Source organism: Cyrtonyx montezumae, unplaced genomic scaffold (assembly GCF_038088225.1).
Source record: "Cyrtonyx montezumae isolate F1298 unplaced genomic scaffold, pur_monq_1.0 scaffold_3, whole genome shotgun sequence".
NCBI classification, from domain to species: domain Eukaryota; kingdom Metazoa; phylum Chordata; class Aves; order Galliformes; family Odontophoridae; genus Cyrtonyx; species Cyrtonyx montezumae.
In genome coordinates, this window is record NW_027072034.1 from 29,208,725 (window position 1) to 29,235,504 (window position 26,780).

General features: G+C 34.6%; 1 protein-coding gene across 3 annotated transcripts in view; it reads left to right on the forward strand.

Moving 5' to 3' along the window:
• ATP11A (ATPase phospholipid transporting 11A) overlaps positions 1 to 26,780 on the forward strand; it is a 122,005-nt gene that overhangs the window by 77,508 nt on the left and 17,717 nt on the right. For all 3 annotated transcript variants that reach the window (XM_065741053.1, XM_065741051.1, XM_065741052.1), the window contains exons 5-22: positions 798 to 905; positions 4,110 to 4,238; positions 4,732 to 4,835; positions 5,988 to 6,038; positions 7,831 to 7,895; positions 9,424 to 9,505; positions 10,153 to 10,303; positions 11,279 to 11,476; positions 14,789 to 14,962; positions 16,246 to 16,409; positions 16,680 to 16,751; positions 18,287 to 18,360; positions 18,601 to 18,704; positions 20,464 to 20,645; positions 21,318 to 21,569; positions 24,759 to 24,933; positions 25,649 to 25,751; positions 25,985 to 26,130. In XM_065741053.1, coding sequence (XP_065597125.1) covers positions 798 to 905; positions 4,110 to 4,238; positions 4,732 to 4,835; positions 5,988 to 6,038; positions 7,831 to 7,895; positions 9,424 to 9,505; positions 10,153 to 10,303; positions 11,279 to 11,476; positions 14,789 to 14,962; positions 16,246 to 16,409; positions 16,680 to 16,751; positions 18,287 to 18,360; positions 18,601 to 18,704; positions 20,464 to 20,645; positions 21,318 to 21,569; positions 24,759 to 24,933; positions 25,649 to 25,751; positions 25,985 to 26,130 — 2,334 coding nt within the window. The remainder of the gene's footprint in view (positions 1 to 797; positions 906 to 4,109; positions 4,239 to 4,731; positions 4,836 to 5,987; positions 6,039 to 7,830; positions 7,896 to 9,423; positions 9,506 to 10,152; positions 10,304 to 11,278; positions 11,477 to 14,788; positions 14,963 to 16,245; positions 16,410 to 16,679; positions 16,752 to 18,286; positions 18,361 to 18,600; positions 18,705 to 20,463; positions 20,646 to 21,317; positions 21,570 to 24,758; positions 24,934 to 25,648; positions 25,752 to 25,984; positions 26,131 to 26,780) is intronic.

Consider the following 26,780-nt stretch of genomic DNA (forward strand, 5'->3'; position numbering starts at 1 on the left):
ACACCACTTGTCTGGAGACAGATCAAGCAGCTATTCCACTAGAGTTATAAAGACCCTGTGAGTTTCCAAATTATCTCTGAGAGTATCCAAGATAGTGATATTCTTCTTCTACACTGGGTTTTCAGCTGTGCCTGAGTCAGATGTAAAAAATGTTATGGCGTTTTCTATCTCTTAACCACTAGTGTCTTTGTCAACTCCAATCGTTAGCCCGTTGCAGGACGTTTCAAAAGGAAAGTTGCAGATTCTTTCTCCTTCAGTTTGACTGTTTGCATGATACACCATTTCACAGGATAATTCAGAGATCAGTGTAGCAGTCTGCGAAGTTTTTTCAAACAAAATTCTTCAGCATTGATAGATTGTATGTAAGGTTTACAAGTTTGGCATAATTGTATGACAGTTGGGAAATATGACCACCTTCAGTTGTGGACTCACTTTTATCATCTTTCAAAATGGAGTTCTACTTTTCAAAGTGTTTCTCACATTTCTACGTTTTATATGTGTGAACAAAAGGTGATCACTTAAACATCAGAAATTGTTCTATATACTATAGACATCCATATTTATCAAAATGTCTTCATTAGAATATATAATTTATTAACTAATTTTAACTGTGAATCCTCTTTCTCATATACGTACAACATGAGTGTGCCAGTTTCATTTATTCTAGTGAAAATCTTTTCTTTTTTCCTTATTTTTGTTAAGAATATTTTTAAAAATTTCTGTTACAAGAAAAGAGTGTTCTGTATCTTTATAGCCAAATGTGCATCACTGCGTCATTCCATTTCACTGTTTTTTAGGGTTATGAAGATTGGCTTCGACATAAAGCTGACAATGCAATGAACCAATGCCCTGTTCATTTCATTCAACATGGTAAACTGGTTAGAAAGCAAAGCCGAAAGTTAAGAGTAAGTAACTATGACTTTAATAGACTTCAGGAGTCAGGCTTTACTTTGCACTTCTTGTAAAAAGAATTACACAGAACTGTAGCATAGAAGATGTATTTAGTACGTTTCACAGTGGGCTCCATGAAATGGGCCATAAATAATTTTAAACTGTGTGCCTCTGAGTTAAGTATTTTAAGAAGCTAGACATGTTTCTGCTTTATCTTTGCTCTAAGTCTTCTCTCATAACTGTTGCTTTTGTTTTCCACTTTTTAACTTGAAATGCTTCACTCATTATTTCTTTTTTGTCTTTTCTCCACTTGCGGTTCTCTGTGGGTATGCACATTAATAACTTACTTGAGCCTAATTATGACAGTCAACCCTATCAATTTGTCCTGTTTCTTGTAGAGAAAAACGTATTCAGAATACTTTCTTCATTTCCAAACAAATCACAGCCACTTTATTGGGCTTCTGAACGCTTCTACATTCTTTTCCTGATAATTTGAGGGTTATTTTCCTAAATTATCTCTGTTTGTTTTTTCTTTCTTTTGGGGAGTGAGGAGCAGATGAAGTTGTCATTAAGATCTTTAACATTTATCTGATAGATGATTGTTTGGCATCCCCGTATTTCTAATACCTTTGTTAGGAATATCTTTTTCAGCTCAGCTCCATTTGAGCATAGATAGATCTGCAGGGTTCACTGCCTTCTGCTGTGACCATTCGTTTGAATGCAATAGCTTCTGCCTAGAACTTCCAGACAATAAAATAAATAAATAAATAAATAAATAAATGGAACAAAGACGTGATGTGCTCGGTATTCCATGTACCTAGGCAGTTAACCATCCTACATAAAACAGGTGAAGTAGCATGGAACTGGAATTTGTATTAAAGTAATGAATCCATTGCATATATTTTCTCAATTTCTCTCCAGTTCTTTGCCTTTAAAGAGATTATTTCAAGAAACTAAAGGGTAGGATAGACAGGCATAGGAAGTCCTTGTGTGGAGAGCTTGTCTGTCTGTGAGTGACAGAGTGAAATTCTTGGACCTGTATTATGCAAGAAAATAGACTTGATCATATAAGGGCAGATCCTTCTGTGTCTAAAAGCCTGTGGACATTTGATTAAAGGAAAGAAAAATAGTTGCTATGAGATTTCTTTTTAACTGACACATTGGCAGATATTGTCAGAAGAGCACTTCGCTGGTATTTTGTTTACTGTTTTTTTCTTGATTCTTGCCCTTTACTGCAAAAGTTTAGGTTTTAAATTTATATTTGAATAGGCTGTTTTATTGTAGTTTTCTCCTGAATTGCAGACTGATTTGTATGCCATAGCTTACATAGACAGTCTTGCTAGATATATTAGTAAATAATAAGGACCAGTCAACACTGTGAGCTGTGAAAATCTGAAGGAAGAGAACTTGTTTGTATTTGAGCTGTATCTGAAAATTCACTTTCTGATGTGTAAATATTTTCAGTGGCAAAAAAAAAACCCAGGTACAATTTTTTCTCCTGCATGTCCTTACAGTGACACCTTGACTGCCAAGAGGACTTCAATTGCTAAACCAGCCTCCTGGCTTTCTCTCTATCTAGATTAAAAATTCTGAACAATTTGGGATTTTCCTTCTGTGGCACCTGTAGAGGTGATTAAATTTGCCATAATGTCACTGTGTTTAAATAACTGACAGTTAAATTAATGTTTTCAGTGGTAAAAGGGCTAGTAAAACCAATCTAATTACCTGATCTTCTTCAAATTGCTTCTTGTAATTCTCTGTCTGTTCACAGTTTATTCAAGATAATGCCCTGACAGTGTTTTATGTGCTTTTGATAAAGTTCTCATTTTGAACATTTTATTATGAATTACCACATCACCATCTTTTACAAAGAATGATTTTATGGGAAACTGGCAAGTTCGCTCATAGACTTGTTATAGTATGACAACTTAAGCAGCTGTCTGGTCACACAAACTCACTGCTCTTCACAGTGTAGGCTCTGTGTTGTTCAGGCTGGCTCCAGCCAAGATACTCACTGCTTCCGATTCCAGACCTACTACTTCACTTCCTCACTTAATACCTTCACTTGCCTGAGTCTGCAGAATGAAACGTGAAAAATCATGTAGTAAAAAAGAAGTACATGAGAAAATTAATCCTTTTCTAAATTTTGAACATCCTAAGATTTAACTTGTTGGTGAAAGTTTTTCCCTAGAGGTAAATTACCCTATTGTCCTTACGCATTTTGTAAAGTCTTTAATTAAACCTTATGCTTATCTACAAGTTAAATGTTTTATCATTCTTCAATAGTTCTTCAATACATTTTAGTAAACCAAATCAGTGCTATGATAATTTCATTTTTAATTACTGATAGGCAGTTTTGCTTAACTAGAATTAGCCAACACCTGGCAGATTGTTACAGATATTGGAATTCAGCTTGATAACTCTATCATGAGAATAACAATTAAGCTGAATCTTATAATAATGGCTTATGACATATTAGAGGAATCTCTAGTAGATGTTTGATGATGATTTTTTATACTGAAACTGATACTCTTAAAACATACACTGTATCTTTATCATATGTTCATTTTTTATTTTTTTCTTCTGTAAAATATGAGCTCCAACAATTTATAAAAGACTGCTTCTCCCATTGGGATGCTTGAATTTTTAGTTGATTGGCTGTTCAGTTGCAGTGTTTGACAGACTGTAAGATGCTTTCTTATGTTGGTATTAATGATGATTAAATTGTTGACCTTTAAACATTGATAAAGAGTAGATTGGACTTCGAGTGACAAATCCTGCTGAAAAAAATGTCCTGTTTTCATTGTCAGACTTGGAATTCTTAGGTTTCTTTCAACTGCCTCTAGTTACAGTATTCTAAGATGCTTATCCTCAAGGGCAAAAGAAAGCAGTCCACATCTCCAACTGTTTTTGAAATATTCTGTTGTAATTTTTATTGAAGAAAGAATATATCTTCCATTTCTCAAATAATGTTGCAAAGCTAAATAAGACAGTTTTTGCACAATGGTTTGAGACCCTGAAAAGCAGCACACATTAAATCTGTTTCATTCCACAAGGTGTAATTCAATTTTTCAGAAATAGTTCTGTAGCTCAATAGCCCTGTGGTAACATCCTGGTCTGATTAAAATGTATGAATTTTCGAGATACTTGAATGAGTCTGAGTTTTAGAGCTGCCACATGATGCTTTTATTCTTGTTTTTGGTTTTTTTTCCCCCTAGGTTGGTGATATTGTGATGGTAAAAGAAGATGAAACATTCCCATGTGACTTAATATTTCTGTCAAGTAGTAGAGGAGATGGAACGTGTTTTGTTACAACAGCTAGTTTGGATGGTGAATCCAGTCATAAAGTAATAAAATTTTCTGCATTTTCTTTTTAAGGCAAAATGTGCATTTAGGTTTTGTTTTGTTTTTTACAGAGAAGGAAATATAATGCATTTATTTTTAAGCAGATACACTGACTTGTCTAAGTTTCTGCCAGTTGACTTCTTTTTTCTTAATGTTACTTCAGTTTATGAAAGTATTCAAAATGTATTTATTTGCAGTCTCTGTATAATATAGTTGAGGCATCGTAGATTACAGAGATGATTCCTGACCATTTTTGTATTTAAATGCTTCCATGTTAACCTGATTTATGAGTACACTGCAAGGTACCTGTATATAATATATGCAGATACCCTCTAGGGAACATTTAAAGGTGCATTTTATTTTAAATATTAGTTCCTATGTATAAGCTAGTAAGTATTTTTTGCAGTGAACCACAGTATTTCTAAAGCTAAATACATTATAAAGTCCTCTGTTGTTACTTTTTTCAATTTATATACACATTTCTCTTAATTCCAGACTCACTATGCCGTTCAAGATACAAAGGCATTTCACAGTGAACAAGAAATTGATGCACTACATGCTACCATTGAATGTGAACAACCTCAGCCTGACCTTTATAAGTGAGAAAACAGTTCTTACCTCTTTCATTTAAAATATTCTACCAATATAAGGATATCATCATTAAAAAATCCTGACTGTATCTGAATGGTTAGAGTGGACCCCAAAATGAATCTGCAGTCAGTTTAGTCATCCATCCATGTTCCTCTCCTGCATGTAAGTCAGAGGTCTCCTCTAGGGCAGTGGTCTCCAAAGTGGAGTGCACACAGCTCAGGGGACATGCAGGACTATTCACTGAGGTGTGTGAAGGAAATGTTAGAACTTCCAATTAGATTTATTTTTCAATCTAAAAAAAATACGTCTTTTACTAATATTTAATGTACTTATTGATCCTAATGTCTTCACGTGGTCTGTATGTCAGAGGGTCCACAGTTTGAGAAGCATCCCTGGGGAAGAGTGGGTGTTCCGCAGTGACACCAGGTCAGGTTGACTCTGACACCCGAACTCATTTGTTCATTTTCAATGTATTGTGAAATATGGCAGTTTGTTTGTACCTGGGGTTATGGGTTATATTACCTAGTTCTAACTGAACCAACTCTCACAAAATAAGCAAGTGGCTTACAAAGATTCCTACAAAATAACTGCAGATTAATAATCCAGGCACAAGCAAACAACAAGAAAATGGCATAGCAGACATTTCTCCTACTCCTACAATGAGCTCTTAATCAGCAGTTGGGCAAAAAAATTTCAAAATTTTCAAGGTTATGTGAAAGATGGATTTACATCTGCTTCTGTTAACAGCGAACCTGCAATATGTTATGCTTTTGCTTCATTTTTGCAAACTCCTTGTAGATCCACTTATGGTTGTAGGACTCTGTCCAATCCATTGTTCATGTATTATTTTTATATTTAAGAACAAATGTGTGTTTAATTCACTCCAAGGATACAAGGAAAACATGCAAATGATCACAAAACATTAAACAAAAATTTTCACAGATAATCTGTTCTCATACATACTTTTTAAATGTTTTAGAGAGTAATTTGCTTTCTTTTTTGTGTATGCGTATGGCATATACATGTCTATATATAAAGATAATAACATGTCCTTGTACGTTAAGAAAATGGAAATGTTGAGACATATATATATATGGGAATATACCAACTGCTGTAAGAAACAGCACTGCTATTAATCTACTTGTATATTTTCCTTGCAGATTTGTTGGTCGAATAAATGTTTACCATGATAGAAATGAGCCTACGGCAAGGTAAGGAAAATCCAGCATTTCTATACACTTCCTCATTGATAGGGCTGAGTATGTATCAATAACTAAAATTACATTTGTTTCACCTACACTAAACTGTCTTTTCTTATTGATAAAATATTTTTCCCTTAAAAGTTTATCGTCTGTAATTTTGTATATCATAAATATTTCATCTTTTATCTTGAGTTTACATTTTATCTATATTTGGTTTGTAAATGATGTTGATAAGTGTTTTGACAGAGCTTTGATAAGACCTCCCCATCACCATGGAGTGTCTGTAGTATACCAAACAGTGTGCATAGAATTGTGTGTATATTTCTCTCCTTCTTCCTTCTTCTCCCTTCTTTTTTGAGATTGAACATGCTAAATATCATGCTTATTTTTACTGAGGGAAGGATTTGTATATTTAGATAAATATAGACTGTCTTCAGTGTTGTGTGTGATCAAGAAGGCAACATCCAAGGAAGTGGTTTTTATATGAGGTGTAGGAAATGATCTGTTATCTTGGGCCTGGCCCCTAGAAGGGTCTGCCTCCTAGGTAAATAAGTTGAAACTAGATGATCTTTGAAGTCTTTTTCAACCCAGGCCATTCTGTGATTCCAGATGATGGGCATCCTTACCCACCCATCCTTACCCACTCCAGGATCCTCCTATCCTTTCCGTGTCAAGTGATGTCTTAAAAGCAGATTGCTGCAGTCTGCTGTGAAAACTTTTTTTCTTCTTTCAATGTAAGATTCTTTATCAAGGAAAATATGCAGAAAATACCATTCCAAAGAGCACTCTCCTTTTAAATCAAAACAGCAAAACCCTGTGTCTAACAGTGTGAACATGAAAAAAACTTTTGACATTAAGGCATGTATTCCTGGAACAGCACTATTGGAACTAGTGGGACTTTTTTACTGTATGGAATACAATGTCTTACAGCCCAAATCGTTCATATAACATCACACTGCTTTTTGTTGTTGTCTTTTTTTTTTTTTTTCCACCACAGGAAAACTTTGATTAACATCCAAAAATACTGAGGTTACTTCTTGGGTGATGTTTTGTTGTCGTTTGTTTGTTTTTTCCTCCATGGCTGTAAAAATAGAGCCTGGCAGCAGTTTGAAATGTCATCCATGCAGTTCTGCATGCTGTCTGTCAACAAAGTAGCCCTTGGTTTCATACTCTTACAGTGGTTTGTGTTACGTATGCTGCAAAATGTCATCTTTAAACAGCATGGGAAGAAGTAGGTAATTCCACCTACTTCTCAGTAAGTTATTTTACCTATACTGATCTTTACCTATATTAATCTTCACGCTTTGAAAAATATATAGTAAATTTCAAGCGATACCTTGTATAGCATTTACAGTTGAAATATAGTAGCAGAATGTATTGTCTTTAACAAGAAATTCTAACATGCAGGAAACTCTAGTTTATACAAACCTAAAAAAAAAAAGACTTGGTGTTTTTTAAAAAAAACACCTTACAATTAAGATAATTAATATTTATTTAGTTATCTTCAGATGTGGTTTTTAGATGCACTGACTTTCAATATTGGAAATGAAAAATACTGTTTTCTTTATATATTTCAATATGAGGTTGCTAATGCTAGCTTTGGATTGTGAGGTTATGACTGTAATTTTAGGCATCTGTATATCTTTTAATCTTCACTTAAAAGCTTTAAATACCATTTATTAATTTTGTTATGCAAAATAAAATTCACTGAGTAAAACTACTTTCCTGTCTTTGGTGGCTTCCATTAAAGCCCGCTGTCTCTTTCTAAATATTTCTGTTTTGTAATGTTTATCTTTTGCAGGCCATTAGGATCCGAAAATCTGCTCCTTAGAGGAGCCACTTTAAAGAATACAGAAAAAATCTTTGGTAAATATTTGTATTAATTGTTTCAGAGGATGCTGAAATAATGAGAAAACACCAAAGAGGGCTGCAATTGTGAGGTTACTACTAAGAGTGTGATTTCTACTGAAACACTTGATTGACAACTTTTTAATATTTACTGTTGCTATAATTGCAGTAAAATAAGTATTAATGATGTATTATAATAATGTATTATTATAATGTATTATAATGATGTATATACTCTAGACATTTCTGGGAGGAGTTTAGACTTCAAAGATGGGTGAAGATGACACACATTCTTCATGTGAATATAGGGATTTTGAGTAGGCACTGTGGATTAATATTGTTGTCCCAAAGAAATTAATGATCCTGTTGAAAAATGTTAAATCTGTTCTGCTCAGTCATCAGAATAGGCAGATACTCCATTCAGATTTAAATGTGGCTGATAAAAAAATAAACTTAAACAGTCCCCGACTCAAAATTAGACTTTCCACTAGCCTGTGCATTTTTTGTGTATGAATTTCCTTGATTACAAGGAATTTCTTTAATATTTTAGCAGAAATAAGAAGCATAGAATGAAATAATTTTTTGGACATTCTTCAAGAAAGACAATTTTGAGGAGTGGTTGCATTGTTACGAGAGACTCCCTGCTGACATTGAAAGGGACAAGGGTCCAAATTATCCACTGTTGTATACAACTTCCACACTCTAAGAAAGATCATAAATAACAATGAATTACTCAGCCTAAGATGTCAAATTCTGACAACTTTTTATGACAATAAGGATAAAAAATTCTGTGTTGAGCTGGATGTGACTTCTTTGCTTTTAATTGGTATCTGAAATAGACGGACTAATGTAATTAGACTGTGGTATTTTTTTAAACTTCAGGGCATGATTTTAAGATCTCAGTCAACTTGTGTATTAGGCAGAGATGTGATAGTGGTTGTTACCTGTCTGTGTAACACATGCAGTATTTGTCATTACTGGAATGATCCATATGATCCATATCCAAAACTGTATTATTTTAGCATTGTGCTGACTTACTCTGCACTTCAGTTCCATTTTCTTGTTTACATTTATTTGTTGTTGTTGTATTTAATATTCTGAGGATTAGTCATTAAAACTTCAATTTTAGCAGGAATTCAGTCATATCAGAAGATCTCTCTTTTCATGAATTAGTATTTCCCGAAGAAAACTAAAACTAATTCAGTTCTTCTTGGATTTATCATGTACTTTATCCCTAGTTGGATTGTCTTGCTTGTATTCCTGATGTTTTAAAACTAAAGCCCAGAAAAAAATAGCAAACATAAAAATGCAAGGAAATGGGAACTGTGATTCTAGAGTGAGATGTAAATGCTTCTTAAAATTTTCCCCAAATTATTAAAGCCACTTTTAGTTTTGAGTATCATCTCAATTTGTATCCTTTTTCTTTAGACTGTAGAAACTGTATAGATGGGACTATAATAATGGATGAGCATTATAATCTAGAGAACTGTGTTCTTATTCAAGTAAGTTTTTGTAATCTTCAGTAAAACAAATCTTTTCATTTCAGGTGTTGCTATCTACACTGGCATGGAAACAAAAATGGCATTAAATTACCAGTCAAAATCACAGAAACGATCTGCTGTAGAAAAGTAACATTTCAAACATTTATTTTGAGTGTGGAAAACTGCATATTTGAATGATGTATAAAAAGGAATATTTTCATTTTGCTGATTTATTAATTTTAAACAATGAAAGAATTAGAGGGACTTAAAATTTGAATTTTTGCATGCTTCATTTTTGAATTGTGAAATGAGTCATATCACCTCGGATAGATGAGTTCTCAGTACTTAACAATTACTACATATTAGAAAGAAACCATCATAATGCAGTGCTTACATTTTTGAGATAGAGTATGCTTTGCTGTTCCAGCAGACTTTTCTTTTATTGGCTAGAGTATAGCTACTGACTTTTTTCCAAGATTATGTGCTTCAATATCCTAACACTCCTTCACCATATAATTAAATTGAATTCAGTAGAATTAACTCCTTTTGTTTGGACAAACTTTAGTAATGCAAAGCTTGTTTGTAACAAGTTTCCATGTTTAATCTAGAATTGTATTTTCCATATAGGCATACACAGAATTTATAATCCTCCTCTTCAAGGGAAGCTATTTAGCATCATAGCATATGTTAAGCTGAAGCACAAGTAAATTTTTTTTAATAAACTCTGTAGTTTGTCTACTAGTGGAATTTTAGTGACATTTTTATTTAATTTAATTTTTTTATTATTTTTTTAGATCAATGAATGTATTCCTTATTGTATACCTCTGTATTCTCATCAGTAAAGCGCTAATAAATACTGTCCTGAAGTATGTCTGGCAGAGTGAACCATTTCGTGATGAGCCATGGTATAACCAGAAAACAGAGCCAGAGAGGAAAAGAAATCAGGTATGGGAATAAATAAAAATACCAAAAAAAAAAGCTACATTAAACTCTAAATTTGTGAGACTCCCATTTAAAAAATATACAGCCCATGTACTTACTAATAGTGATAGTTTATTTGTGGAAAGGCTATATGTAGTCTTTTTTTTTTTTTACTTTAACTGAAGACTCATAAAGATTATAGAAGTTCTTTGTTTTAGTATAAAAATCCACATACAAATATTTTGGAGTTTCCTGCCATTGAGTTGATAAAGAAAAGAACTGAACTCTTGGAGAGAAACACATGACAGAGCGGAATCGCCCAACTAGTGTTATTCATGTAACTGGCAGCTGTTCAAAGGAATCTGCTGTAGGAATCACTGTACAAGTACAAGCTCAGTTTCATATAATCTTGTAACTCTTAGGAGTGTTAGAGAGCAACAGAGTTGCCTGTGTTCAGTCTTTATGAGAGCAAGGACACTGTCAAGCAAGAATACCTTATAATGAACTCAGCCCTACATTACAGAAGGCAGAATATTTTTTTAGTCAATCGTCCCAATTAGGGGAAAAATTGTTCTTTACCCTAAATGATGCTGCTGCTGCCTGAGGGTTATTAATTTGTTAATCCTCAGATGACTTACTGTGATTTTATGGTGTTCTAATTTGCGGTTATGCATTTTATTGTTTTCCTTGTTCATATGATGTTGTTAATCTTCATACCCAGTCACTCTCATTAGTTGATCTAGAAGTTTTCAGTAGTAATGTATAACTGTATTCTCTGCCTGTATATCTGTAAAGAAAAAAGTTAAAACATAAAAAACCATCTTCAAGCAAAAATAATTATGACAAATCATTAAAATGTACATTCTGTGTCAAACTATGAGATGTGAACGGAGTTGCTTAATGTTCACAGCTAAAGAAACCATTGCAAGTTCAAGTAGTTACTTTTCTGTGTTTGATGGTACATGCAGAATTACTGTTTTTATCTTGTTTCTTTGGCAGTTTCTTCAAGCGTTTACAGACTTCCTTGCTTTCATGGTTCTCTTCAACTACATTATTCCTGTATCCATGTATGTCACTGTGGAAATGCAGAAATTTCTTGGTTCTTATTTCCTTACGTGGGATGAGGAAATGTTTGATGAAGACACAGGTGAAGGACCACTGGTGAATACTTCTGACCTCAATGAAGAGTTGGGACAGGTAGATTTCATTGAGTGATAAGATTTTCAGCTATTTCTACCATAATAATACATGTTACTAATGTACAGTATTTTCATTTAAAAATAAACCGTTACTAAGATTTTTTTGCAGCTTTAAAGTACATTTTCCTTAGTGCTGATTAATTTAGAACTTAAATTTGATTTCTTCAGATTTCAGAATAAAAAATTCTGACTTCTCAGTTAAGTCAGCAGAAGACAATGTACAACTTAGAGCTTCTGAAAACACGTGTGAGCTACCATGCTAAGTATTGAAACATAAGCAACACTTAAATTTAGTTTAATGAGTAATTTCTGGATACACTTCACTTAAAGCAGTTCCAGTCACTCCATGAGTTAGAAGTACTGTGTTACTCGTTACATTGGTGTTTCCTTATTTCATTGTTTAAATACATTTTAGGATTTCATAATGTGGTTGTTTGTATTGTAGCTAACCTAGAAAATTAGTTCTCTATTATCTTTTCCTACACAAATAGTCTTTTATTTGATTTTTTTTTCAACTAATATTATTATTCTACATTTAAGCAATAGCAAATTTATATATCCTCTGAACCATTTGCAAATTTTGGGACTTCAGGCTGAATCATCTCACCAAACTGAAATGATCTAGACAGTGTGTAATTGTGTAATCCAAGCTGGAATTTTCCTCTCTCACTGGACAGATAGATGGACACACACACTCCTCTTACCTGGCATAGGGACCTGCAATTCAGATTCAAGAAGACATCTATATTATAGATTATGTTTTAAAAATACATTTAACCATTGTAATAAACACTTCATGAATGTAGTAATTTCTCTCCTATAACTATAGAGGGAGACTATATATATAAGCACCTATATTCCATACAGTAGAAGTCAGATAAAAGAAACACTCTTTTTGTCCAGTAGAGTGACAGCAATTTTATTTTCAAAATTATTCTAAAATTAATTCAAAATAATTTATTTCAAAGTTCAAAATAATTTATTTCAAAATTATTTTCATACGTTGTCAAATAAGTTTGTGTATTACTTTATTTTTGTACAGCTGAACTAGTTACTAAGGTTTTAAGGAGCATTTATATCTATTTGGACAAAAGATTGTACAAGTATTTTATGATTATGGGAAACCACTGTTTGTATTGTCTCTTATACAGTCTTTGAAGACAAGGTGTTGATGTCTGTGCTGAGTGAGCAGGATTAGGGATTGACAAATGGTTGAACAGCATGGCCCATGGGGGTGGTGATCAGTGGTGTGAATTTTTGCTGGAGGCCAGTAGCTGGTGGATTTACCTCAGTGGCCAGCACTAGGTCCACTTCGTGTCATCTTCATTAAAGATCTGGATGATGGGGTGCAGTGTGCAGGGGACCACTGTGCTGAAAAGCAGCTTTGCACAAAAGGATCTGGGTATCCTGGTGGACCCTGAGGTAGATGCGATCCTGCACTGGGCCCTTGTGACAGAGATGACCAAATGCCCCCTGGTCTACTCTGTGGGGAATGGTGCCAGCTTGGGGAAGAAGGTGATCCTTCCACTTTATTTTGCCCTGGTGAACCCACACTTGGATTTCTGAGTCCAGTTCTGGGCACTCCAGTAAAAGAGGGACCTGGATATACTTGAGAGAGTCCAATGAAGTCAATGAAGTTGATGAAGGGACTGAAGTACCTCTGCTATGAGGAGAAGCTGAGACAACTGGGTCTGTTTAGCTTGGATGTCTGTAAATACCTGAAAGGAGAGTACACAGAGGACGTAGCTAGGCTCTTCTTAGTGTGTCCCAGTGCCAGGACAAGAGGACACGGTCACAAATTGGCACACAGAGGTTCCTCTGAACAGCAGAAGCACTCTGCAGTGTGTGGGTCATGGAGCACTGGTGCTGTTTGCCCAGGGGCTGTGAGGGCTCCTCCCTGGGGATCTCCAGCAGCCACATGGCCATTGCTCTGGGCATCCTGCTCTCAGTGACCCTGCTTGAGTAGGGGGGCTTGGTGACCAGGTGACCTCCAGAAGTCATGTTCATCTTCAACCATTCTGTGATAGTTACGTAAAATAATAGAGTACTACTGTAGTTAAGCACAGTCACAAGAATGAGACTCTCACCAAAACTGGGTATATAATTACAAATCCAATGAACTTTTTTCTGCTTCCACATTTTTAAAAGGTATTATATCTCATATTTCTAATGAAGGTATTGAATGTTAATCATTATTGATCATTGTGAGAAATTTTGTTAGAATGTTGCACACTGAATGAATAAAAGAGCTTTGCTTTATAGCATTTTGTATCTTGTATAGATATAATATGAAATCTTAATATAGCAGTTTAGATGGCAGAAAACTTAATCCTGTCCACTTTGAAAAATGTGGAATAAGAGTGTTGTCTCTGCAGATAACAAACACTTGGAAAAACTGGAAAATTATCCTTTCAGATCAGTGAATATTAGGAATGTTAATCTAGCTGAAAATATTAAGTATTGAAAGAAAAGGTAGTTGTTTTGTTTGAAGTATTTGCTAAATATTGAAGTTAGTTTAACAATCTGATAAATGCTAAATAACTGCCTTACTTTCATTGTCTAAATCCAAAACTGAGTTTAGGAAGTTATGTCTGTTACAGTTCACTTTTCAGGGTTTTTTTTGCTGTTGGTAGCCTTTAATGCTGTGTCTCGTTGAAAAGAAAATGAATTAAAACATCAGTTTTGAGACAGAAAGAATGTTTTCAGGACAGTAACAATGCTCATGCATATACCTGTATGTTATAGTCCAGAGTCTTCATTTACATGAAAGTTGTTGCAGTGGGCAATTCTGACACTAGCACAAGTACTCTTCTGAAAGTAACTGATATGAATGCAGGCATGTACATAAGATAAACATTCCTGCCAAATGGAATCTGTGTGCATTTTCTTTCCATAAATATCTTTTTTGCAGCAAGTATGAGCTTAAGAGAAGAGTGAAAGTAGACTAAATATTATTTTTAAGTGTTTTCAGGCAGAAGATAGCTTTGCTGGTACTCTTGTATGATAAAATCTTTTAGTAGAAGATGTATCAAAAAAAAAACCTTTTTTCTCTTCCTTTACTGAAAAAACTAATATTAGGAAGGTGTAGCACAGTAATAATTTCACTTATGTGAAGCGAACTTGGAAGATCTTTCATAGGTTCATAGGTTCATAAGGTTGGAAAGGACCTACAAGATCATCTAGTCCAACCATCCTCCTATCACTATCCCTACCCAACTACTAAATCAAATCCCTTAACACCTCATCTAAATGCTTATTGAACAGAATCTTTGTTCATATCCTGCTGTTTTTAATTTGTGTTCATTTGCAGATTGAGTATGTCTTCACAGATAAAACAGGAACCTTAACTGAGAACAACATGGAATTTGTAGAATGTTGCATTGAAGGACATGTTTATATACCACATGTTATCTGCAATGGCCAAATTCTCCATGATTGTACAGGCATTGATATGATAGATTCTTCCCCAGGAGGAAGTGGAAAGGTATGGTGACTCTAGGTTTTTGTATTTTGCATTGAAATGTGAAAATTTAATTATGCTGACCAAGGGAATTGTAGAAATATACCATCCTTGAATTTAGGTAAACAAAGTACTTATCTGCGAGAAATTCATGATAGCATAAACATTTTCCTTACCTAGTTTAGAGTAAGATTTAGATGGTTAATTAGATATTTCCCAGTTTAATAAAGATCTAAGACTGAGTTAAATAAAACCCCAAAATATAGAACTTTATCTGATTAACAACTAAAGACTTATAATAGCTGGTTTCCATTTTACATTGTGTACCATAAGGAAATCAAGTTATGAAACTCTGGCAGGGGAAAAGTGAGTGTTCAGTGCAGACATTCACTCAGTCATCACTGGATGAATAGTATGGCTTATGATCAAACTAATTTACTTTTAAATGTGACTTAATGTAGCCACATCTGAAACATATTACACCTAGCATATATGTGCTTTGGCTTTTTTCTATGAAAAGCAAAATAGGTTACTTGAAAGTTAAGGCAAGTTCATGTCAGCGGATGAGCATCGTGTAAACAGGCAGGTTAACCAGTGGAGAGTGTAATTTAAAATATATACCAGTACAGTCTCAGATCATACCCATACCCATCACTATGGTAAGATAAGGTCTTTTAAAATATGTTACTGTAAATTAGCAACCTTGTGATTTTCACTTATCTGAACATAATAGTAGTTGTGGTTTTTGTCAGAAATGCATTGATCAGCACAGAAGAATAAGGTTCAGTTAGAAAGATACAGTTAAAACACAGGCAGTTATCCTTCACATATGTAGAAATCCCTTTCTGATGTGACTCTTGAACCAGAAACAAGAAATGGATAAGCCGCTGTTGCAGAAACTGAAATCTCTATGTGCTGCCTCTGCATTTTTCCTCTGTCTGGATTCAGGATTCCTAAAACTGTAGATTGATTATTGTTTAATATACATTGTTGAAGTTTAAACAAAAGTAAGGAAAAGAAAGCCTTTAGCCACACCCAGTAATTCAGATGCACACTGTTGTTCTTTTACACATCAGCAATTTGACGACTTCCATGCCTGTGTTAGTAGTACTAGCAGCTACTAACCAGGTGTGTGATCACCACAGGAATAGGCTTGGGTCCCTATAAAGGGCAGGGGACATATGACACTGCTTGCGTATGTTAATAGTAATGATCAATGACATTGCTAACCTCCTAAAATAATAATAATTCAAAGGAGTACCTGAAAGTGATGACACATAATGACCATAATTTCTTTTATTTATTAGGAGAGAGAGGAGCTATTTTTCCGAGCTCTTTGTCTTTGCCACACTGTTCAGGTAAAGGATGATGACAGTGTGGATGGATTGAAGAAGAGCCAGCTCTCAAGAAGATCTCGCATATATATATCTTCATCACCTGATGAAGTTGCTTTAGTTGAAGGAATACAAAGGTATGGATCTGACTAGATATTGTATTTTTTTAATCCGAAGAATTAATCATTGAAGTTCAAAGTTGCTTTCAGCTCAAAAATCCTAATAACAAACATCAAATCACCTATTGCTGATGATTTTCTTAATAGGTAGTCATGATTATTCATATTCATAAACTAAAAACAGTTGTGTTTTTCTTAGAATCCCAATCTTAAATCTGTCTGACATGTTAAACTGGATAATGGCATGTTTCTTCTATGGATTCTCTTAGTGTGTGTTTCATTTTACAGACTTGGTTACACCTATCTATGCCTGAAGGACAATTATATGGAGATCTTAAATCGGGAAAATAACAGAGAGAAGTGAGTGCTTAAAATGTAACAAAATGGCTCTGAGGAATGGAATTTTTATTGATATCTTTAATAATTCATTCTTTCCCTATATATTAATTTTATATTCGGGAAAGCTACAAACTGTACATTTTAGTTGGAAAATAAGGAAAATTTTAAATATATCCTGTAGTTTTATATTTTTGCTTAGTCCATTAACTTGACAGTATATGCTATAAGGAAAATGAAAATAACAACAAAAGTGTGACACGGTTGTTCATAACCTATTCTAATAACTATTAGTAATTTTAGGAACTATGGATATTTTTCCTTTGTTGTAAGGTAATGATTTCCTAATAGAAAACTACTTGCCCAAAATCTATCACGGTTTATATGCATAGGCCTGATTCAACTCTTTGTTAGAAATTGTTCCTGCTTTTATTGAAATAACAATTGTGGTCTTGCACAGGTTTGAATTCTAGGCTGTTGGACGGACTCGTAACTGAATGAACTAATTAGCCACCAGATCTCTTTTATAAGCAAAATATATGTTAGTTGACAGCTGGCTGAACATGAGCCAGCAGTGTACCCAGGTGACCAAGAATGCCAATGGCATCCTGGCTTGTATCAGAAATAAAACTGGCATTGTTCAGACGGGAGAAAAGGAGAATCAGCAGTAACTTTATCATTACTCTCTACAACTGCCTGAAAGGAAGTTGTGATGAGGTGGGAGTCAGCCTCTTCTCCCATGTAATGAGTGGCCTCAAGTTGCACCAGGGGAGGTTCAGGTTGGATATTAAGAAAAAAGTTTTCTCAGAAATCTGAGTGGTGAGGCAGTGGCCACAGGCTGCCAAGGGAAAGCATGGAGTTACCAACTCTGGAGGTGTTCAAGAACTGTGTGGGTGTGGTACTGAGGGACGTGGTTAGTGGGCACAGTGAGGATGGGTTAGTGGTTGGACTAGATGATCTTAGTGGTCATTTCTAGCCTTAAGGATTCTGTTATTCTGTATGAATCCCAGAGAGACTGGAAATAATGATAAAATTTATATATGTGCAGGAAAAGACAATGAATGATTGATGTATACAAACAAATGATATAAAGACAGTACAAGAGGAGCATGCATTCATTTCTCTTCCTAGGTAAAAAGGAAGATAGGATCAAATAAAGTCATAAAAACAACGATCAGTAAAATACTGCTTTATAAAAAAATGTGCTTTTTTTCATTTGATTAAACTGTCAGTTTGCACTTGAAGTACAAGGTTTCTAGTCTTTTGCCAGAACAAATTATATTGAATGTTACCAGGAACTGGATACTGAAGTACATCACACAGCCCTATGCAGACAGATCGTGTTTCAAGAAATTAGGAGCTGAATCTCTCCCCCACAGTTATTATTTGTAACCTTCTATTCCATTCTTTAGCAATTCCATATTCCATACTACTTAATACTAATTAATGTAACCTTCCATGTTTGAAGCAATTTTATTCCACGTGCTCAAAGCTGAAATAACCAGTTTAGATTTTATGAAAAAAACAGAATTGTTTAAAAAATACTCTTTCTTTTTCAGGTTTGAATTATTAGAGGTTTTGAGTTTTGATTCTGTAAGACGACGAATGAGTGTCATTGTCAAATCTTCAACAGGTAGGATTACCGTGTTCTGCTTTCTGTTAGATATGTTTATCTCCCTTAAATTTATTTCACCTTCGTATCAAAGTGTGAATCATTCGTGATCTGTGTCCCTTTCTTTGTAAAAACGAGGAATGGGTATGAGCATGTGTGCAAAAGTTATTAAATCTACTAGAAGAAATATTTTTGAGAGTCTTATTAGTTTGTATAAATGTATTTCTGGCCATTTTGAAATACATATGCTGTTTCTTTTAGGTGATATATTTCTATTTTGCAAGGGAGCGGATTCTTCCATATTTCCCAGAGTTAAAGAAGGCAAAATTGACCAAATACGATCCCGAGTTGAACGTAATGCAGTGGTAAGATTCCAGTCAGCATTATACTATTATTGAACTGTTCATGTTCATGTATCGGTGTCCCAAACTTTAATTCTCCTCACCTCCTGATTGATACTGTAAAAGATTTATCTTCCTGGGCACAGAGATTATTCTACACCAAAGTAAACACGGGCAGTATGTATTACTGTGTTACTCCTTTATTTGAGGTTTTCCTCCATCTCATCTTGCAAGTAGTGGTTCTGGTGAGATAGAAGTGCGTTGTGTTATACCTGGGGCCATCAATTAATGTTTTAGAGTGTCATTTTCACAACTGCAGAAGTTTGAATTAACTTCTGAATGAAACAAAGTAAAACTTCACTGGAAATCTCATTTGTGCTTTCAGTCTTCAGCTGTAGCAGTTCTGTTTTCCCACCTTTGCTTTATGAGCTTTGAAAAGAGAAAATGCATTAAAGCACAATTTATCAATGATTGTAGTTCTTATGGGAAAACAGTGTAGTGGTCATCCTTCTTCTTATGTTTTTGCTTGCTTAAAATGAATTATGAACTCTATTATCATCTTTAGAAGAAATTTAGAATTTTGTTTTACTTAAAAGATAATAGTTGGTGTTGTAGAGTATGTCCAAAAATACACAAAACTCATTGCAATGAAATGTAGCTGCTAGTCTTACAAACAGCGTAAATTTTACTGGCATCTAGTATGCAAACTGAAAATAAAGTACTATTGTAGATAAAGGAAAAAATACATATAGCATTACTTGTTTTTGTTATGAAGAGAAACTTCAAAACTATTGGCCAAAGTGTTTTGCTAAGCTTTTTTAGACAGAAGTGTTGCCTGATAACTAGAAGTGAAGGAGGATGATGAAACTGAATGAAGTGTTCATGTGTCATAGTAATCCAGTGTCTATCAAGAGAGAAATCCAGTTATCTCTTCACTCTGGATAATTGGATATAGCACTGATTCCTGCATACAGAAGCTTCTGAAAGAAGTTTTAGACAGATAGGTGGCATCTGCTCTTATCAGTAGCAAGAGTCCTGAAATTTTTTCCTTCTTGCATTTGTAATAAGTAGCAGTACATAGATCTACAGGATTAATATTTATTAAGACCAAGTGCCAGTTAAATAGTTTTAGGAAAAGTAATATGTATTTGAGATTGCATCACTTCTTTTTTGTTGTTGTTGTTATGGCAGCTTTTTTTCCCTTACACAGTCTATATACTCTCTTTTTTACATATCACCCTATCCATAAGTTTGATCTAGTCTGAAACACCCACAACTGAATTCTTGCTTTCACATGACTGAAATTACACAGTTGGAGTTTCACTTTCAGCCCTTACTGTGCTGTGTTGTTCCTGTCCTTGTCCCTATTCTTGCTGTAACATGGCATCAAAATCAGATTCTGCACAGTTACTATTTATATCTTTATTATTTTTCTGACTCATCCTGTCTCATTATAAAGATAGGAAAGGAAAGCTTCAGTGTGACCCTCTTTTCCCTGGTAATCCCATACATACTGTTGGGTTGCTGAACTGTTACTCTTGTAGAGGACTGAGGTTTGTCCCTCAGGTTGTAGCTGTTTCCAGGGCAGCACAGAATCAAGCTGACCCTTGTTTTCTAGTCTGTATTATCCAATACTCACTTTATTGTGAAAATAAGCTGTTGAACTCTTCCTGTTGATAGTGAAATCGTTCAGGTTTTTCAAATGTTACAGTGTAAAAAGCAGCAGGAAATCTAGGAAGAGTTTTATGAGAGGCATATTGTTTCTTCTGATTACATTCTTTAGGAGGGACTGCGAACGCTGTGTGTTGCATATAAAAAGCTCACAGCAGAAGAGTACAGCAATGTGCAGAAGATGCTTCAGAATGCAAAGTTAGCCCTCCACGACCGGGAAAAGAAATTGGCAGAAGTGTATGAGAAGATAGAAAGAGATTTTATTTTACTTGGTGCTACAGCTGTTGAAGATCGGTTAGTACTTTTCTTAGACTGTGTTTAGAGTTGTTTCCTTAGTTCAGTGTTTATAAATAAGGAAATGTCTGCTAGTGGAAATTGTGGAAAACTCTCTTGTAATTCTTCTGTACTAGAGATGCACCTGTTTATTTGAATGAAGTTTATACCCTTATATTATTAGACATGATAACTTTATAATTTAGCAATTTAGTAAAAATAGATGAGCATGGAAAAATCAGTGTGTTCAAGCAATTTCCATGCAGTTAGTGTAATACCTTATTGAGCACATTCTAGGGAAAAGTTCTAGAAGAAATAACTGTGACGTGGGAACTGAGGAAATACAGGAAGAGTTTTTATTATGTCTTAAGTTAAAAAATGGTCCATTAAAGGTGGGAGCTGAAAGCACTAAATGTATTTTAATTCAAGTACTTGTCTAGGGAATGAAGCATTGTGTCCTTCTGGCTATATAAACAAAAGGTGAAACTTAGAACATTTTGAAGGTGTCAAAAGTAATCACTGATAATGTTCTGCTCCCCCAAGCATTTTTAGAGTCATACCTTGCGGAAATTTTTTGGATATGATAACTTCTATTGAATCTGTTATTTGTTAATGAAAAGCTTTCAAAAAGAACTTCTCTATTTCCCATTTCCAAGTAATCCATCAATATCTGTTGTCAATTGATTTCCACAGGCTGCAAGAAAAAGCTGCTGACACAATTGAAGCACTCCAGAAAGCTGGAATTAAAGTTTGGGTTCTAACAGGAGACAAAATGGAGACTGCTGCAGCTACTTGCTATGCTTGCAAACTGTTCCGGAGAAATACACAAATACTTGAGCTAACCACAAAGAAAATTGAGGAGCAGAGTTTACATGATGTGCTTTTTGACCTAAGCAAAACTGTCCTAAGACACAGTGGCAGCTTAACCAGGGATAGCTTGTCAGGGTAAGAAAAGAGTTGAACTTTTTAACCGAAAGAATGCATTTCTGTTCATTTCTTACATAATTAATTTGTTCCAATAACTCACGACTACCAATACACTGTCACAGTTTCTGTTAGTGTGAATTACTGTACAGCAACTAAATTTATTCTTTATAGATCTAATTTTTTACAGTCTTGATTGACTATCTCATTACTGGTACTGCTTTACTGTTTAAAATACTGCAAAAATACTGATTATTGGTAAAATGATAGTGGCATACTGTTTCTAACTTTTAAAGGGAAACACATAATTTATTTCTGTAATCAGAGATAGTATCTGATATGACTTTCTTGATAAAACTGAGTCCTCAGGGAGCTGATATGTTACCCTACTGTGCAATTTCAAGGGAAGATTCTGCTGTATTTACAGACAGGCAACAGCATGGTACCAAGTCTTCTCTGTGCATAAAAATACTGGAAGTACTCTAAAGAGAAAGGCAGACTGTATAGAAAACATCAACTTCTCTGTTTTTTGAATGTCCAAAGAAGGAGAGAAATTGTGTGCAGAAATGATTTTCTTGAAGTGTGATGTGAAAGGAGATAGAAAATGGCGTTAAAAAGCAAAAACATTGATATAATATTGTCACACTCCAATATAAAGGAGAGAGACGAGTCGTGGCGGTTATCCTGCCGACCACACCATTAAAAATGTCACGCTCCAATATAAAGGAGAGAGACGTGGTTCTTTGATTATGTGTATACCCCATGGCAAGATTAAGACACTACGGGTCAAATGTTAGCCCAACCAGTTTATTACAAATACTAGTTGCTTAGGGATATGGGGAAAGGAAGGTGAGTGATGGAAAAGGGATAAAAAGCAAGGAGTCTTGGTAGAAAGCAAGAGAGATGTAATCACTACCGTGGGTCCAGCGGGGTTCGTAGTAGGTCCGTTGATCTCAGGAACTCTCTGGTCACTGTGGGTGATGTGAGAAAGCCAGGAAGCTTCACAGCAAGCAGGCCAAGGGGTTCGTCCGAGGTGAATTCCCAGAGGGGAGAAACTATTTTCTCTTCAGGAGTTCTCCGTCAAAGATTTTTTTCTTTGGGAGTTCTTCTCCAAAGTTGTTAGTTTTGTGAAGGCCTTTTATCCCCCATTTCTCAGTTTTTTTCTTTTCTCTCTGTTAGTGTAACATACCTGGCCCAGCAGATAAGCCAGCAGGGAGTGGTACCTTCATTGCCATGCCCAAGCATTATCGTCTTTTGCACTGATCAGCTTCTCCAAGCCGAACCCTGAAAAACACAGGCTTGTCCCTGCTTCTGCTTATCTTTACAACAATAAGCAGAGGCACTGTGGCATGGTGACACCCACCTAGATAACCTGCAGTTCTCACCAGTCTTATCACCAGAAAGGCCTCATGAAGCAAGCTTTGAGACAAAAAGAAAACAGTTTCTATCTTTCACAAATATGAAATAAGTTGGGCTACTTGAAGTTTACTAGCAGATACACATTAAGTAATCTTTTATGAAACCTCTTTTCATATCCAGTAAATACATAGGAGTTAGACTCAAAAGCATACATATCATCATGAAAAGTTGTTATTGTCCTTTCAGATGTAATGGTATGTATTTGCTTTGTTTTTAATATGGAACCAGCTAGCAAGTTCATTCTATATGCATTTCAATAGTAATGAATTTGTAGTAAAGGAGCAACAAGTTAATATGTGTTTGTGTTACTTTAACAGAGAGGTTCTACAACTCTTAGCCTTATGGCTTGAAATTCAGGGTCAGATTATCTATTTAGTTAAACATGTCTTAAATTTCATACTTAAAAATAACTTACTAATTATCTCTGTATCATCTGTTCCACTTTTCAGCTAACATTCTGCAAGTTCTACAAGTTACATTTAAACATGCTTAACTTCCTGTGCAATAACAATTTGCCAGACATAAAGAGTCATCAGAATCTCCTATGTTTGGCTCCAGAGGCAGAGAATATGCAAAGATATTAATAGCAAGATTTTGCCTAGGTGTTCAAATTCTGGAAATTTGGAAACCCTTCAGTGTAATATGTCCGACAATCAGTACATTGTCTAGACTTCAAAGTAATATATTTTTATTAGATATCATGTTATACTAATGATGTTGACCTATATATGCCAATGGTAACCAAGTGTTGTAAAATATCTGTGAACTATTTTAAAATATAGTTTGCAATACTTTACGTTATTAGTCAAAAATAGCTTATGTTTTAGTAGGGAAGCTGTAGATGCTTAAATATGTTAAAGGCTATTAATAGATGCAGAGTTTTTCACTGGTCATGGTGAAATCATTTGTTGAAAACCTACACAGAGTAGTATTACCTTGGAGCGCTTAAACTAGAGCACAAATGAAAGGGAGTGTATGTTTATGCAGCACTCATTGGCAGGCTTGGGCCTGAGGCTACTATGTGATTTCGGCAAGTGAAAGGGAGTTCTGAAATAATTAGGATGCTGCAGAAGTCTGTAGTAAAGCACTCAGTGTGCAGCATCTCCCCCTATTGTTCAGCATACGCTCTGTGCTAAACTGTGCTTCAGGCAGCCATGGCTACGCTTCTAGCAGTGCCCAAATTAGCAATCTTAAAGTTTACCCAGGTCTACTTGTATCAGACTTAGTCTCTAATAAACACAAAGCGTGCGTCCTGTAAATGGAAACGGTGGCCTTAACTCTCCAGGTCAGCTCTTTAGTGTCAACTTCAAAGCGTCGCTTAAACATGGTTTAAAATCTTTACACATAGACCTTTGAAAAACAAGGCTATTTTCCTCATCAGAATAGATTCTGGAGCACCTGAAACCTTTCTTTTTAACTTTATTCCCTGTCTTATGGAGTACTGATGTTCCTTCTGTAATTCAGTTTGCCTTACAGCAGTTCGTGAAGCCCTTTCAGACCAAACTGAGAGATTATTATTTAGAATCTCATATTCACTGTTGAAGTCACTGAGGTTTCAGAAAGCTGTGATTAATAACTGAAGCACTGAATGCATTCCACATAAGCTTGAATATAAAATGTCATAAATAGCGGTCTGATACAAGGAATTTCCTTTCAAAATGTGTTAATTATGGACTGTTCTCTACTCATTATTTTTTCATTTGTTAATTTTCACAAAATAACTACTGCCAAATATAAAATATGTCTGAGAATTTTACACTGACTCTCAGTTTATATTTTATCCCTGAACAGACTTTCTACTGATATGCAAGATTATGGTTTAATTATTGATGGAGCAGCATTGTCATTAATAATGAAACCAAGACAAGATGGGAGCTCTGGTAACTACAGAGAGCTCTTTCTTGAAATTTGCAGGAACTGCAGTGCAGTGTTATGCTGTCGAATGGCACCTTTGCAAAAAGCACAGGTTTGTTTTTCTTTTCCAGTGTAACACATGTATGTAAATATTGAAAGTTAAAATTTTGTTTGGTGTATAATAACATAAAATGTTAACATTTACATTTGTATATATACTAAAACGGAAAAAGCAGTAAAAAAAGAACACAAAGAAAATGAGCAGGGGAAATTTCTACTGATTTCTACTGGCAGGCAATTTAGATAATGGTATGGTAAAATAGCACCCAACTGTGTACCTGCTTTTGATTTATGTATATACCGTGCAAATTTTATTGCTGGTACATGCTGATAAATGGACATATTTAATGAATGGATCTAATATCTTGCTTCTTAATGTAACAAGCCTTGAATCGTCTACAAGAACCTGAGTTATGTATTGTTGTGGAGTGATACTGTTTTATTTTTAATATAAATGGGAAGTAAAAAGTGGGAAAGTGGGAAGAATCCAGATAGAAAAACATGTGTCATATAACTAAGTACTTGCTATTGACTATTGAATACTAATTTTTATCAAATATGTTTTTTAATGTTTGTAGGATATATTTTTAATACAAAGAGCATCTTATGATCTTAATGCCCAATTGTTGGATTGGGTAATAGTTCTTTTGTGTCCCTTCAGAGTATTTCTTACATAACTGTGTTGGTCATTTTTATTTAAATGTACACACATGCAAAATTACCAACCTATTGTAGTCAAGAGTTTTTAACACTAATTTTTTTTCCAGATTGTAAAATTGATTAAGCTTTCAAAGGAGCACCCTATCACGTTAGCAATTGGTGATGGAGCAAATGATGTCAGTATGATTCTGGAAGCACATGTTGGTATAGGTAAGTGAGCTTTTTAGAAAAAAACTTTACTTCTTATAAAATAGATTATCTCAATCAGATTCTTGTTTTTATAGGCAATTTTTAGTACATTTACCTTGGGAATTTTATGAGGTACAGTAGTGACCTCATAGAATATCAATGTCAGTATTATTTTACAGTTTTTCAAATAATAGTGTCTTTTTAATAGCTCTCTAGTTATTAAAAAGCTCCATCTCTTTTTTTATTTTTTAAAGGAATCATTGGCAAAGAAGGTCGTCAAGCAGCAAGAAACAGTGACTATGCAATACCTAAGTTTAAACATTTGAAAAAAATGTTGCTTGTTCATGGGCATTTCTATTATGTTAGGATATCTGAACTTGTGCAATACTTCTTTTATAAGGTAGGAGAATGCTTACCGTAGTTATTTCAATCTCAAAAATTCACTTGACTTTATCTAACTGTATACAGTGTAGTACATACAGTAGTCAGTGGTACAAGAAAAGCAGTAATTCCTTAAAGAGATTTTCCTAACTGCCAACTGCAAAGTTGAAATAGGATTATTGTTGTTAACCAGGTCATGAAGGGGAATATCTTATATAAGTGTATTCTGTAATCTACGGTATGATTGAAAGTGAAATTTGCCTTTCTCTCTTACAAATTATAACACACTGTTCTATGTATTTTCTTTAACTTTGGGATTTTCTCTACAGTACCCTAAATCAAGTTGCAAGTAGTACCTGAAAGCTTAGTAGAACTGAATTTATATTAGTTTCTTAAGTCATTGGAGAAGTGTGAATAGAGCAAATATACAATTTGCATTCCCTTTTTTAGACAGTTTTGTTAGGTCTAGATGTTGGAATCCAGTCAAAATTCATTCAGTAAGCAGTGGAATATTATAGAAAGTAACAGTCAGAGGATTATTCAAGGTCTTCTTGTTTGACTATACGTATTGCTAGGAGAGGATGAAGTTTAGGGTCACAGGCAGAAGCATCTTAAAAACTACTTTCCTGGAAACTACCAAGCAGAGCATAAATGTTCTTCCTTATCACA